This window comes from Lagopus leucura, unplaced genomic scaffold, assembly GCF_019238085.1.
Source record: "Lagopus leucura isolate 7727_CA_CO unplaced genomic scaffold, USGS_WTPT01 Super-Scaffold_100028, whole genome shotgun sequence".
NCBI classification, from domain to species: Eukaryota; Metazoa; Chordata; class Aves; order Galliformes; family Phasianidae; genus Lagopus; species Lagopus leucura.
Window position 1 is genome coordinate 2,587,194 of NW_024962279.1, and position 12,421 is coordinate 2,599,614.

General features: G+C 44.9%; 1 protein-coding gene across 21 annotated transcripts in view; it reads right to left on the reverse strand.

The window, feature by feature from the left end:
• MAGI1 (membrane associated guanylate kinase, WW and PDZ domain containing 1) overlaps nt 1–12,421 on the reverse strand; it is a 291,018-nt gene that overhangs the window by 246,904 nt on the left and 31,693 nt on the right. Inside the window, exon 1 of one of the 21 annotated variants that reach the window (XM_042880906.1) lies at nt 6,856–7,066. The exons of the other annotated variants lie outside the window; for them this stretch is intronic. Coding sequence (XP_042736840.1) covers nt 6,856–6,976 — 121 coding nt within the window. The 5' untranslated portion in view covers nt 6,977–7,066. Of the gene's footprint in view, nt 1–6,855; nt 7,067–12,421 lie in introns of those variants that run through there. 21 annotated transcript variants of the gene reach the window in all.

Below are 12,421 nucleotides of genomic sequence, written 5' to 3' on the forward strand. Positions count from 1 at the left end.
AAGGTGATTACACAAAAATTCAGAATATGTGGTGCAAAGGGGAAAAGATCTGTTCTGTTGCCTTCACCATACCTCACAGAATCATTAAGGTTGGAAAAGAGCTCTATGATCACCAAGCCCAACCCCAACCCACCCCCACCATGCCCACTAAGCACATCCCTCAGTGCCACATCTCCATGGTTCTTGAACACCTCCAGGGATGGTGACTCCAGCACCTCCTGGGCAGCCTGTGCCACTCTTCCTGATAAAGCACTTTACTTGATAAAGCAAACACCACCACCCCTTAGAGTACACCTCTTGTCAGGGCTGAGTTTTCAGTTTCTTAAGCCTGAAAGAGATCAAAGCCAGACTGGCTTTACTGTAAGAGCATACGGTGATTATGGTTGAAGCCCTTTCTTTATAAACACATCTTTTCCATATAACTTTCTCAAAAACAAACAAACAAACAAGCCTTTGGCTTGAAATCTCTTTTAAAAAAGCCTTAGCCTGGAAGGATGCTGCAAAGGGCACCCATCTGATTGGCTCTCTGTGCTACCAGAAAAATGAAAGCTGCACTTTCTACCAGGCAAAAACTCTTTGTTCTCTTCTTACGCTCTAAATATTTTTATAAGTGAGTTTTAAGTCTTCAAGCCAGATGAATATGATGTGTTCAAGGAATAAGATTTCTAGCTAAGGGAATAAAACACACAACAAACACACAAGTATCCAACACTGGGGAAGGAGCCACCTGGCTTTGTAATCTCTAAAGGAAGCACCTAGAATGGGAAAGGCTGGCAGCACATCTCCAGGTGCTTTCATCTATGGCTTTTACAACAGCAGCTTGGCAAAGAGCAAAATCCATGTTTCTACCAAGAAGCTACTTGCACTTCCTCATGATTTTGCCTTTAAGAAGTCAATAATTGCAGCAAATAAAGTTTTATCAACTGTGGCAGAAAATAAACTTCAAAATACAATCATCTGCATGTGTGCGAGGAGCTTTAATAAGGCCATGCTGTTAAGCAAGACAGCCTGCTGCAAGTTATCCAACCTCAACACGCTCAGTTCTGAGCAAATACAGCGCTGAACATCTCCTTAACGACTTCAGTGCTGCCAAGAGTGATGATTTTCCCACATATCTGCTGGTTCTCTAAAAAAATTCAGCTCCCGGAGTCATGAGATTAAGTAGAAATATGCACTTTTGTTAAGTAAAAGGCTTTTAGATCATCATTTTTGCCCAAGAAATAAAAAAAAAAGTTAGCCTTTACATTAGAATATCCTGGAGCAAAAAACTCTTCAGCATTTGCCTTTGCTTTAACTGCTGGGCGTAAGAGGTGCTAAGCAAGCTAAATGCTTTCTTTTCCTTTGTTGCTTTTAAACTCAATTCAAGGCTTTCATGAGCACAAATATATATATTATAAATTTATGCTCAGCATAATTCTGAGCCGTAAATAAATTCAAGGAAATGAGCTCTCCAGCATTACTTCAATAGGATGAAACAAAGTGACACTCATAGAATAAACTCCAAATGATTCCTCTAGTTCTTCCTGCCATGACGGTGTTCTTTCTTCAAAACAATACAAATTTTAAAAAGGAACAACAATCTGAAGAGCTGTAAATGCACAGACAAAACAGGGTCTGTATTTCACTTTCAGCCCTTTGGCCCCAAATCCTAGGCACCATCCCCCAGAGACCAAAGTCTCAACCAGAGCCAAAGAGTGCTGTGTCCTTGTGCCTGCCAATCCTGACCCATCTCTGGAAAGGAAACAGTAAAAGAAAGGAATAATAATAAAAATGAACCCCTGTGCCCCAGCTTGGCTTGTGATGGGGCAGCGCAGTCCCAGTGCTGAGCTGCAGCTCCCACCAGGCCCTAAGGGCAGGGACAAACCCAAGGCACGGCTCCATGCAGGCCAAGCATCCTTGGGGCTACACCAAGCAGGGACCAGCCTCTTGGTGTTTCTTTTCCCCTCTGCTCTCCCAGCCCTCTCTTGGGCACTCTTCCAGGCATGATGAGAAGCCATTGGAAAATTCACCACCTTCTTCCCCTGGTTCATGTGCAAACCCCAGGGAAACGAGGCCAATAGCAGCCCTTCTTTCTCTCCAGTAGCAGGAGAGATCAAAGCTCCCCCATCATTTCTTCATCACACTCAAGCTCCCCCCTCCAGCTCTGCAGGAGAGCCTCAGAGCAGTGGTTTGGGATCCTCTTCTCCCTCGCAGCGACAGCAGCCCTATGAGACAGGTCTGTGCCCCACAGCCAGGACCTTCCTGCAGCAGCAGGAGGCTCCCAGCCCCGCACGTCCTCACCTCAACTCTTCACCCGGCTCATTAAGACTTTCCTCCCCGCTGCCCCCCCTTCGTTAACCTCCACAAGCACTAATGGGCTCCTTTGCAAACCCAGTGCACACTCGGTAGAGCACAGCAGGCTTCAAACGCTGATGTTCTCATGCATATACAGAAAAGCAAATTTTAATCTAAATAGAAGTGGCAGCTTCTAATTCAGGAATATACAATTTGACTGCCAGGCACAACAAAAATTACCTATTTCCCATGCAGGCAAACAGGCCGTTGCAATGCCAGCTCAATGAGCAATTTCAAATAAAGGCTACCATCTTCTGCTTTGCATGGGTCCCGTCTGCCATTAACCCTTTCTGCTCGGGGACCCTGCCTAGAAATCCTATCAGATTTTTTGTGGATGAATTTCACTCCCTCCACTAATTCCATCAACCAGTCGCCATGAGCAATGCAAGAATTATTTCATAGCCAGGCTGCCCATCAGGCTAAGGGCAGGGATCAGAATCCTGTGGTATTCAAAACACAAGCAGAGCTTCTCATCTGCCCCATTCGTCTGCTTTAATTAAAAAAGCTTGCAGACTACATCGCATGCATATATCTCAATACACATACGTACATATACAACCCTATAAAATGCAGATTTACACCATGCACGTCATCACTGCAGAGACAAGTGAGCATTTTGCATGCACATCACCCACAGAGTGAGCAAAGCTCCTTCAGACAGCCCCGCAGAGGTGTCTGTGGTCAGTGGTCTCCCCAGCATGCACAAAGCTTTATCCGCTTTATCCTGCAACCTGCTGAATTACCAGAATATGTTCAGCTGTTACACACCGACCCCAGAGCCATAATCCTCCCCCCAGCAGCTGTTCCACGTGCTGGGGTATTTACAGCAGGCTCTATGGGTAAAACAATGGGCACTCCCCAACTCGGGGCTGGGGGAGGCAGAGCACAGCCCGTGCACCTCACTGCAGCATCCCTGCCTGCAGCACCGGCACACACTGCAAACAGCCACACAGCTGCATGCAGGGCTTATGGAAATTTCAAATGCCTCCTCAGAGGCATTAAAAAGCTGTTGACTTCCAGCACATCAAGCAGCAGAGACTGCAATTCAGTATTTAAAGGGTGATTAAATGCAAGTGACTTAAATTATATATCCCAAGCTGCTGGAACCGACACCATTTAAAACCCACCATCCATCCCCTATTTCCTCCAACACTGATTACTATCCACTAAGAGATGAGCATTTTACAGGAATCGAACCACAGATTTATAAATTGGAGATAATTAAATGGGTTTGCATTACAAAGAAAGTAAAACTTTCCATTCCATGGGCCATCTGAGAATGCTTAGAGAGTCAAAGTGGTTGTTTTCGTACCTGAAAACTTGCTGCTAACTTAGGCACAAGCTTGGAGTTATTTCAGAGTGGATTCATACCAGACATTTGCTGCACTGTAAGCTCAGACAGACTCAGGAGCTATCATTAAATCTCCTACACACAGCTCTGTAATAAAGCTTCATACAGCTGACACAAAACTCGCCTGTTTCTCCTTGATAAAGACATGGAGCGACTTGCAAGATGCTGCCTTTCAGGTTTCAAGGAACTGCATGATTCCCTGGACCAGTGATGAAGGCACAGCCTCTCTTCCTAACCCTGATGCCAAACCACCGTGGGCAGGGACAGCCTTCATTGCCCTCCACTTTCCTTGACATTTTCAAGCCAGAAAAAAAAAGCAAGAAAAAGCGCAGTATTGATCTCACCTCCTGACAGAAATGAGAGAGACTCATTAAGCACGGAGATCTCAGGCAAGGAGTCTCCAAGGAATTTTATTCACTTGAACAAGGGCCCTTGTAAAATGCCAGGAGGGAAAGGGAACAAAAAAAAGAAAAGAAAAAAGCCAAATCCTGGTTCTTCACTGTCAGCTGGTATCTCCCAGCACTCGTGGGAGCACAGAGCATCGCAGACTCAAAGCAGAGGCTGGGAGATGCATAAAGCAGGGGGAGAGCAGAGGCAATGCAAACAGGAGCGAATATCAACAGTGACTGATGACACACAGCAAATAAACAGCAGTGTAACAGCTTTTGCAATTATAATCCAGACAAAAACAAACACAAATGACAACCCAGCACAACAAAAGAGAGGATGTCAGGAGGGGACCGCAGGGACTCCACCACATTCACATCTGTTGCTATCATAACATCCCAAACAGGCAGCTTCAAAAAGCAACAGTCAGAGGGCAGGAAATACGGACGGGGCAGCAGCAAATTCTCGTGATCTACATCTGTGCTTGAAGTGTTCATGGCCACACTGAGAGCTGAATTTATATCCCAAATCCTTGTAACAGCCCACAGTGCTGCTACTGGTTTTGACCCCATCCCCAGAAAGCACCTCTTGGGACTGAAATAGAGAGTCCAAGGGGGGGTTCATAAATAAAATAGACCTTGTAGGAAGGAGGAGTACGGGAAGCAACAGTGTGGAGGGAAAGCATTCAATAAGAAGCGCCACGTTTAAGTGAGATGCCTCTAAAAAAACTCCCACGTCTTCCTCAAAGCTTTTGTCACTGCTGGAGGTGAGCTGGGTAGTCCAACAGAAAATGGACATCCTACCTGTACAGAGCGTGGCTCAGTGCTTGCATGGAGGTGGAGGAGTGGATTATGGGGAAATCGTATATCTGGACCCCATGGAGACAGGTTTAATGCACAGCATCCGTGACAGGCATCAGTTTAACTGCTCTGCAAATCCTCCCCTGCAACAGTCACAATTTCTTTTGCTATTGCTTCATTACCCTCACAGTAAGAAATTTTTCCCCCTGTACTCACCTCGAATATTCTTTTCAGGGAAATAAAGGCATTTTCCCCCAGTGGGTCCTAAAAAGTGATCATTATCCTTTTTACAGAAATCTTCCATGTGTCAGAAAATGAATTGTCTGCTCTCAGGCTTGTATTTCCAAATACAATTCCTTCAACACACCCTCTCAAGCCTCATTCATTTTCTGAGCCTCTGATCTGCACGGTCTATTACCAGCCTCACCACTGAGATGGTCTTCCTTCAGCCACACACTGCCCAGCACCATTCAGTGCAGTGAGAAGTAATCAGCCATGTGTTATGCATGACACTTCTGTAATGATGACTTGGAGAGAGATTTTACTCCTATTTGGAAAAAAGGAAGACCTTGGGATGCTGCTGACATGTGAGCTGGTCATATCCAAAGCTCCTCTTGTGCATAAAGTGTTTATCCTCTTACAAAGGGAAGTTGGACAGACATACCTTTATCATTTATTATTTTATTCTTCCTCCCCAAGCTGCCCAAGTTAGCTTTTCTTTCAGTGCACCTCCTGCTCCTCTTTGATATTCACAAATTCTTCTGGAACTTCTTTAAGAAACCCAGTCCTCCACTTTCTGGCTCTTCTCTTATAGATCTGGTGTAAGATTTGCTCTGCTTCTCTTTGATCCCCACCACATCCTCCATGGAACACTGATGGCAATCACCAACAGCTCAGAGATCTATGAGACTGGTTTTCTTCAAGTAATCTACAATAATGTCATCAGGCCTGGCTGACATCAGTACTACACAATATCTTATTTATCTATTCATATTCCCTACTTGAAAAATGCTACGTGTATGTATACATAATTAACAAAATTACATTTTGTGAGGGCTGAAGCAGAGGAAGCACAGAGCACATCCACCTTTCATGATCCTCATCTCCCCAGGCTTGCTCCGTTCCTCTATGACCTTTCTCACACATACCACTATTTTTGCAAGAACTTCCCCCAATTTGGAAGCCTTCAAATAAAGAGTTTTTCCACTAGAGGGCACAAAGACAATTTCTGCTAAATGAAAAACTAACATTAGAAGGACTACAATATAATTATTACCACCTTACCAGAGGTATCGCAAACACCAATAAATGAACACTTCATATATCAAGATGTAGCTCATACTTTCCATGTGTTACACCACCAAACACCTCTAAAATTGCAGAGACTGAAAGAACAGAAAATCAAAAGTGACGCTGCTCTGACAAGGTCTCCTATATAACACTGAACATGTTCAGAGTTCCTCAGTGCCCACAGCTTTTCGTTAGCTGCAGACTACAAGATTAAGACAGCACTGGGGAAAGAAAATCTATCCTACCGTTTTCTAAGTTCAGCATTTAGTTACTGAACTTCTTCTCGCTGTTGATTCGTCTATCAAAAGAAGTTCCTCAGTAGCAAAGATCTTCCGTTTGCAGATACATTTAGATCATAAGTCGCCTCCCGTTTTGGGTAAAGAGATTATAGGCTCTCTGGCTCATCTATACAAGGCAGCCTTTTCAACTTTGAAGCTTGCCTTGTGAACTCCTCACTAGTTGTATTCATAATTCTGACAGTTTAACCAGTTCCTCACAAAGCCATGATGAGGATGATGTTCATACAAACACAGATAAACTCAGTGGGATAGAGATCAAATCAAACATCTGACTGACTACACAAATCCAACCAGCAAGACGTTGGTGACAATTTCAAAGCACCTCCAGAGTTCTGTGGCCCTGGGGATTCATCATCCTCCCCAACTCTGACAGCTACAGCTGCCTTGAACCTACCTTGTTCATTCCTGTACCTCCGAGATCCCGACCTCCCGGGGCCCAGGCCCAGGAGATGCGTGATGGCCTGGTATCCCACCCGTGTCCGTGCATCCAGACGCAGGGCCACGCTCCCCTCCATGGCCAATGTCCCCCTCTCTGAGCGCAGCAAGCTCTGTACTCTGCCCTCCTGCTGCCCGTGCACTTCCACTTACAGAAGGTCTGGCTTCAACAGAGTCAGCCCAGAGACTTTTGCTAATGGAAGAAGAGAGACAATAGCAGCACGCAGGTGCTTCCTCCCATTTAAAGTGTTTACTTGTGCGGCTCAACACGGTGACGTTATTGTGAATTAGATCTGCATGCTGTTTCACAGAGTTCAAAAGGTAGCATGTAACAAAAGAAAACCCAAAATACTGCTTATTAAATTAAATGCTGCAGATTCAATACTTTTTTCTTTCCTTTTAAACTCTGCTTCCTTTGCTAATGCCAAGTAAGGGGGTTTTTCCAACCATACAATTAAAGTGGCTTGAAATGGGAAGTGATACAGACTGCACCAAAATAAATAAACCAAAAAAAAACTAGTAAAAGCAAAGAATTTATCAGCCTACCTCCACTGCCTATGCAGCAGGCTCCTCATGGCAATGAAGGACAACGCTGTCAGATGCTGGGGAGGGCTGAACTTGAGACTGTTGTGGCAGTCCAAGAAAAAGCAAGAAGAGGAGGAGGGAAGGTCTGGCTAAGCCACAACACAGAGTTAAGGAAAATGCCAGCATGAAAGTGAAGCAGCGGCCTATTTGTTTTATGAGATACAGCAAGTAATTCAGCTGTATTCCACAGTAAACCATTTGGCTTAGGACTGAAACCAGAGGGAAAAAAATGAGCATCTGATTCTAATTTTGTTGACTTAAGTTTACGTTACATGAATCAAGATGTTTACTGGAGGTGCCAGACGCTCAAATCCACGGTTGGACCTTGTACATAGGAAGTATCAGATGTACCAAACATCTCGCAGTTCCCTGTGCAGCCAGTGAAGGCTCAAAGCTATTCAGCACTTGACGGCAAAATAACAACAATAACAATGTCAAGATGCTTTTTGTGGCATAAACATAGAAATCCAACTTACAGACATCAATTTGTAAAAATCCCAATCTCCTCATAGCCCTCTTATTGCTCTGGAAATTTCAAACAAAATATTCTTATATTTAAGTTTATGCAGCTTAAGAATTGTACCTCTATCCCATATGAAACTGTACCAAAAAAGAAAAAAAAAGCCAGCAATGCCACAATACCACACATAATGAACACATAATGAACAGAACTGAGTCCTTTCATGTGAGAGCAGCATTCTCCTGCCCACTCCCCACAGTCGCTGCTATTTCAGAAGTGCTTCCATTGATTTTCTTGCTTGGTGGGAGCGGGCTGGATGGGATTCAGCACTTTGTTCTCTGCTCTCATTTTCTGAGAGGTCCTGTGGGATGATTGCTCTGAGAGAATGAATGTCAGTTCCAGATTCCTTCTACTGTCTATCACTAGTGACGCTAGAAACAGCAATTAAAATCCTTCTCCCTGTTGCTCTGCCACAAATGTGTGCTAGAAAGAAAGCAGCAAGTGCCATCTTCCTCTGATGAACGTGGCAGTAATGCAGTGACTTAAGATCAGCAAGTTAATCATCCGTTGGATTGTTTCATGCAGCTCAGCAATGCCACGTCCACATTATTAAACATCTCCTTGAAATAACTCAGAACATGGGGAATATGTGCCTAAAAACAGCTGCAGCAGCTCACGAGCTCCAACTGTTCGTGGACAGTTTGGACCAAATCCATTCTACCTGTGCTGAAACAGCCCCTCAGCACTCTCCTCCCCTCATCCCACACTCATCTGAAACAGCACCAGCAAACAGCAGACAGAGTTTGTAACCTCCTAAACCACCATCTGCTCTTCAAACAAATCTCTGGCAAGCAAAGGCCAAAGGAGCACCTGCAGACTCCTGTGAGTTACCCACAAAAATGAAGACAAGTCCCTGTCTGCACAGCGTTATCATGTACGAAGTCAAAGCCAGAATAAGTGCTAAGCAATGCCTGTCCCTAAGTGTCCAGACCCCCCCATATCACTACAGAAACCTGTGTGCTTTATTTTTGTGGCTTTCATTCCACTGCCAGCTTTACAGTAGCTCCAGAAGGTGCCACTGATTTAGATGCCATTGCTTTAGAGGAGATCCGAGAGAAAAGCAACTGAATGCAAACACTGAAAGAAAGCTGAAAGAAAGTAAACAGTTGAAAATAACTTCATTTCCCAGTGGTGGTTTAAAGATCCTCAAGGACACTGCATTTACTACATATTGCCTTGGGCAGGTACAAGGACAGCAAGAGGAAAGGTATTTCCAAAGCTACTAATGTGACACAAGAGCAAGACTTCAATCCCACTGAACAGCCAGGAGGCCTGGGCTGCATACAGCCACAGAGCATTGGCAATGCTCAGCATTCCCCACTCCCTGGTGAGGAGCAAAGCGAATGGAACGCTGTAAAAACTGCTGCACCACTGCCCTCAGCAGCCCTTGGGGTGATTCATCCCCCTGCACTTCAGAGATCTGCAGTGCCCACCTCAGCCAGACTCACCAGCCTACGCAGACAGCGGCTGTAAGCAAACACCTCTATGAAACACGTACTGCTGCAAAATCCCAAGCTCTTTTTAAAAAAATAATGTAAAGGAATCAGTCTCAAAGGACTGCAGCCTGACAGAAATGAGCTCTGCAAGCAGAAACTGCACAGGACACAGAAGAAAACACAACGGGAGTTGACAACAGTAATAAATTAGAGGTTTTAATTGTGGTAAAAATAGGCCTTCAAAAAGACCAGCAGTAACAGCACGTTCAGAATTTGCTGCATTACATTTAGGATTCCTACCAGCAGCATGCAACAAAACATATCTGAGCTGTAATCAATTTTCTACAGCCTCATGTAAACATTATAGGAATTTTGTCCTCTGCAATACTTCTTGCTCTCCAGGCTGCTATAAATAAGTCAGTCAGAGCCCCACTGCCTCTTTGTCTCCTATCTTGCCATCTCAAGTCACTGCTTTTATTTTCCTTGTGCTACCAGTACAACCGCTTTCTGATTCAGCAAACATTTCAGTTGTAACCTGTAGCAAAACTCTTTGCAGAATGAAGCATTTTGTGTTCACAGGGGAGGCATGGAAAGATAAACCTGTTTTCCACTGTTCACCTCATCCTCCTTCCATACAGGATCGGGGAAGAGAGGCCTGGCAGCACATTTCAACTTCGGGAACCTAGGATATAGTGCTGGAGTGGGTGGGATCAGGAGAAGGGAAGAGACACCTGAGCTGACTTCAATGCATCCCCTTTGAACACTGCACTCATACATAAATGAAATAGCTATGTGTTTGGACTACACAAAAGTGGGGTTTTTTTTTTCCCTACCACCAGATGTGTCACATGAAGGATGCTGTCATATGATAGCCATGGGGGAGGTCTGCAAACTTGGGAGAATTTTCTGAGCGAAGTAAACTACTACTGACAGCAAGTGGAACAGAGCCCTGAGAGGCTCTGCCAGTGGGAGGATCCAGGGAAAAAAAGCAGCCTTGACCTGGCACCAGGGAGGGCAAGAGAGAAAGAAAAGGCATTAGGGATTTATTATGTGATCATGATCATTTCAGTCACGCATGGGCAGAGGAGCAGGAGCTGATCCCAGTAGAACACATCCCAAGGTAGGGTTAATGTAGAGCAGCCCTGGCACCAGCCATGCAGAGGGCGCGTGTGTGACAGGAACCCAAGGTCCTTACAGCCAGGGAAGCACCGTGCTCTGCCTGCCCCAACCCTGTTTCCAGATTACAGAACAAACAAATCATGGGTGTCCATGACACCCGGCTCACTCTGAAAGCAGCTGGCACGTCAGGTGTTCAGCAGCACACACATCCCACAGTGCTGACAGCTGCACTGTTATTGTACTTTTGTCCTCTTTAGAGCATAAGCTCTCCAGGGGCAGGGACTGCACCTTCACTGATGTATTTACAACATCTCACGTGCTACATTCTCCTAACACTCCATTACTGAGGCTATTCAGAAACTGCTGTCATAAAGATGCAATGCTCACACCTGACTCCAGCCTCCCCTTGCTTAAATCAGCATAGCTCAGGCTTCACTAAAACCCTGTAATGCCTGCCAGGTCAGCTTAACTGTGCCAATATTGAAGAGAGCTTGATGAAAACGCTATAATTTTCTAATTCATTTTGTTAAATAGCTCCCAATATAGGCAACACATCAGAACAACTGCACAAAGACTTCCCCGTTATCAATACAGTGACAGCAATATGAGCTAGCGCAAAGTTTTCAAGCTGCTGATGACTCTCCTACCCCTACACGTGGATGCTGTGAGCCCCTGGCACTGCTGCCCACAGACATGGCAAGGGCTGAACCTGAGCTTCCATCTGAGACAGCTCAGCACTGAGTGCTGCAGCACAGCGAGATGAGCTGCAAATGAGCAACGCAGAGAGGGTGCATCAGCGCTCAGTGCACTGATCCAGGCAGACAGTGGGAGGTGGGGGGTGGATTGGGGGGAATGCACTAAAAATGCTTCTGACAGGGTGAAAAATGAGAGCAAAGTGAAACACAGCTCAATCCGTCAAAACAAAATCACAGCAAACCTCCTGAAAAGAAGGAAAAAAACACAGCTCAACTCACATTCTGTACTAACCAATAACTGCTGCATTCATTTTCTTGAAGGTAAGGGTTAAGTTTGCCAGACAGTACACTGAGTAGATCTGAAAGGTAATCACACCAGAAAAGCAATCTATCAAATTCCGAAGAGGTCCTAAATGTAAGTGAGGCAATGAGGACCTCCTTCCACTTTGCAATTCAAAGAGATCTGCAAAATAGTTATGGTTATACTGTTGGCCTACAGGGCATCCGCCCCAGGCAGGCTTTGCCCTTTCCCTCCAAGCTCACCTGACAGGGAGGAGAGATGGGGTTCCTTTATAGCACCCAAATCACAAATTGGCACGAAAAGATCCCACACAGTGCGTTTTTGGTTGCAGTGGTAAAGGTCAGCCTAATATTCAGAGTACAGAGAATCCATTAACTCGGTAAAAGAGCCCCAACAGTGTTACTCTGAGGGCATTTTAAACGGTGAGACAGCTCATAATTAGCTTAGGTGGGCCAACCTAATTATTCATAGCCAGAAGGAGCATCTCCCAGTGCAGGAGGGGTATGAGATGTATTGATAGTTCTTTCCTGATAAGCCCATCAGAAGCTTTCAGAGATGAAGGAATGTTGACTGGTTTCTCACAAGCTGGAGGTGCATGCAGTAAGGAGCAAGGGAGGCAGGAGCACAAAGCTGGGTCTGTGTGTGGCTGTCAGCAAAGGAAATAAAAAAGGAAGACAAAAAACAGGCTTCTGTCACACTTCAGAGTGAAACTGCAATTTGCTAGCTTCATTTTGCAAAGGACAGTTATATCTGATGCATTCCTATTTTATATAAATGTTTGAACACGCTTTTCCATAAAATCCATTTCAACAAAGGCCTCCAGCGTTAAAAATAGGAATTAATATGACAAAAACAGTACAGATGTGCAG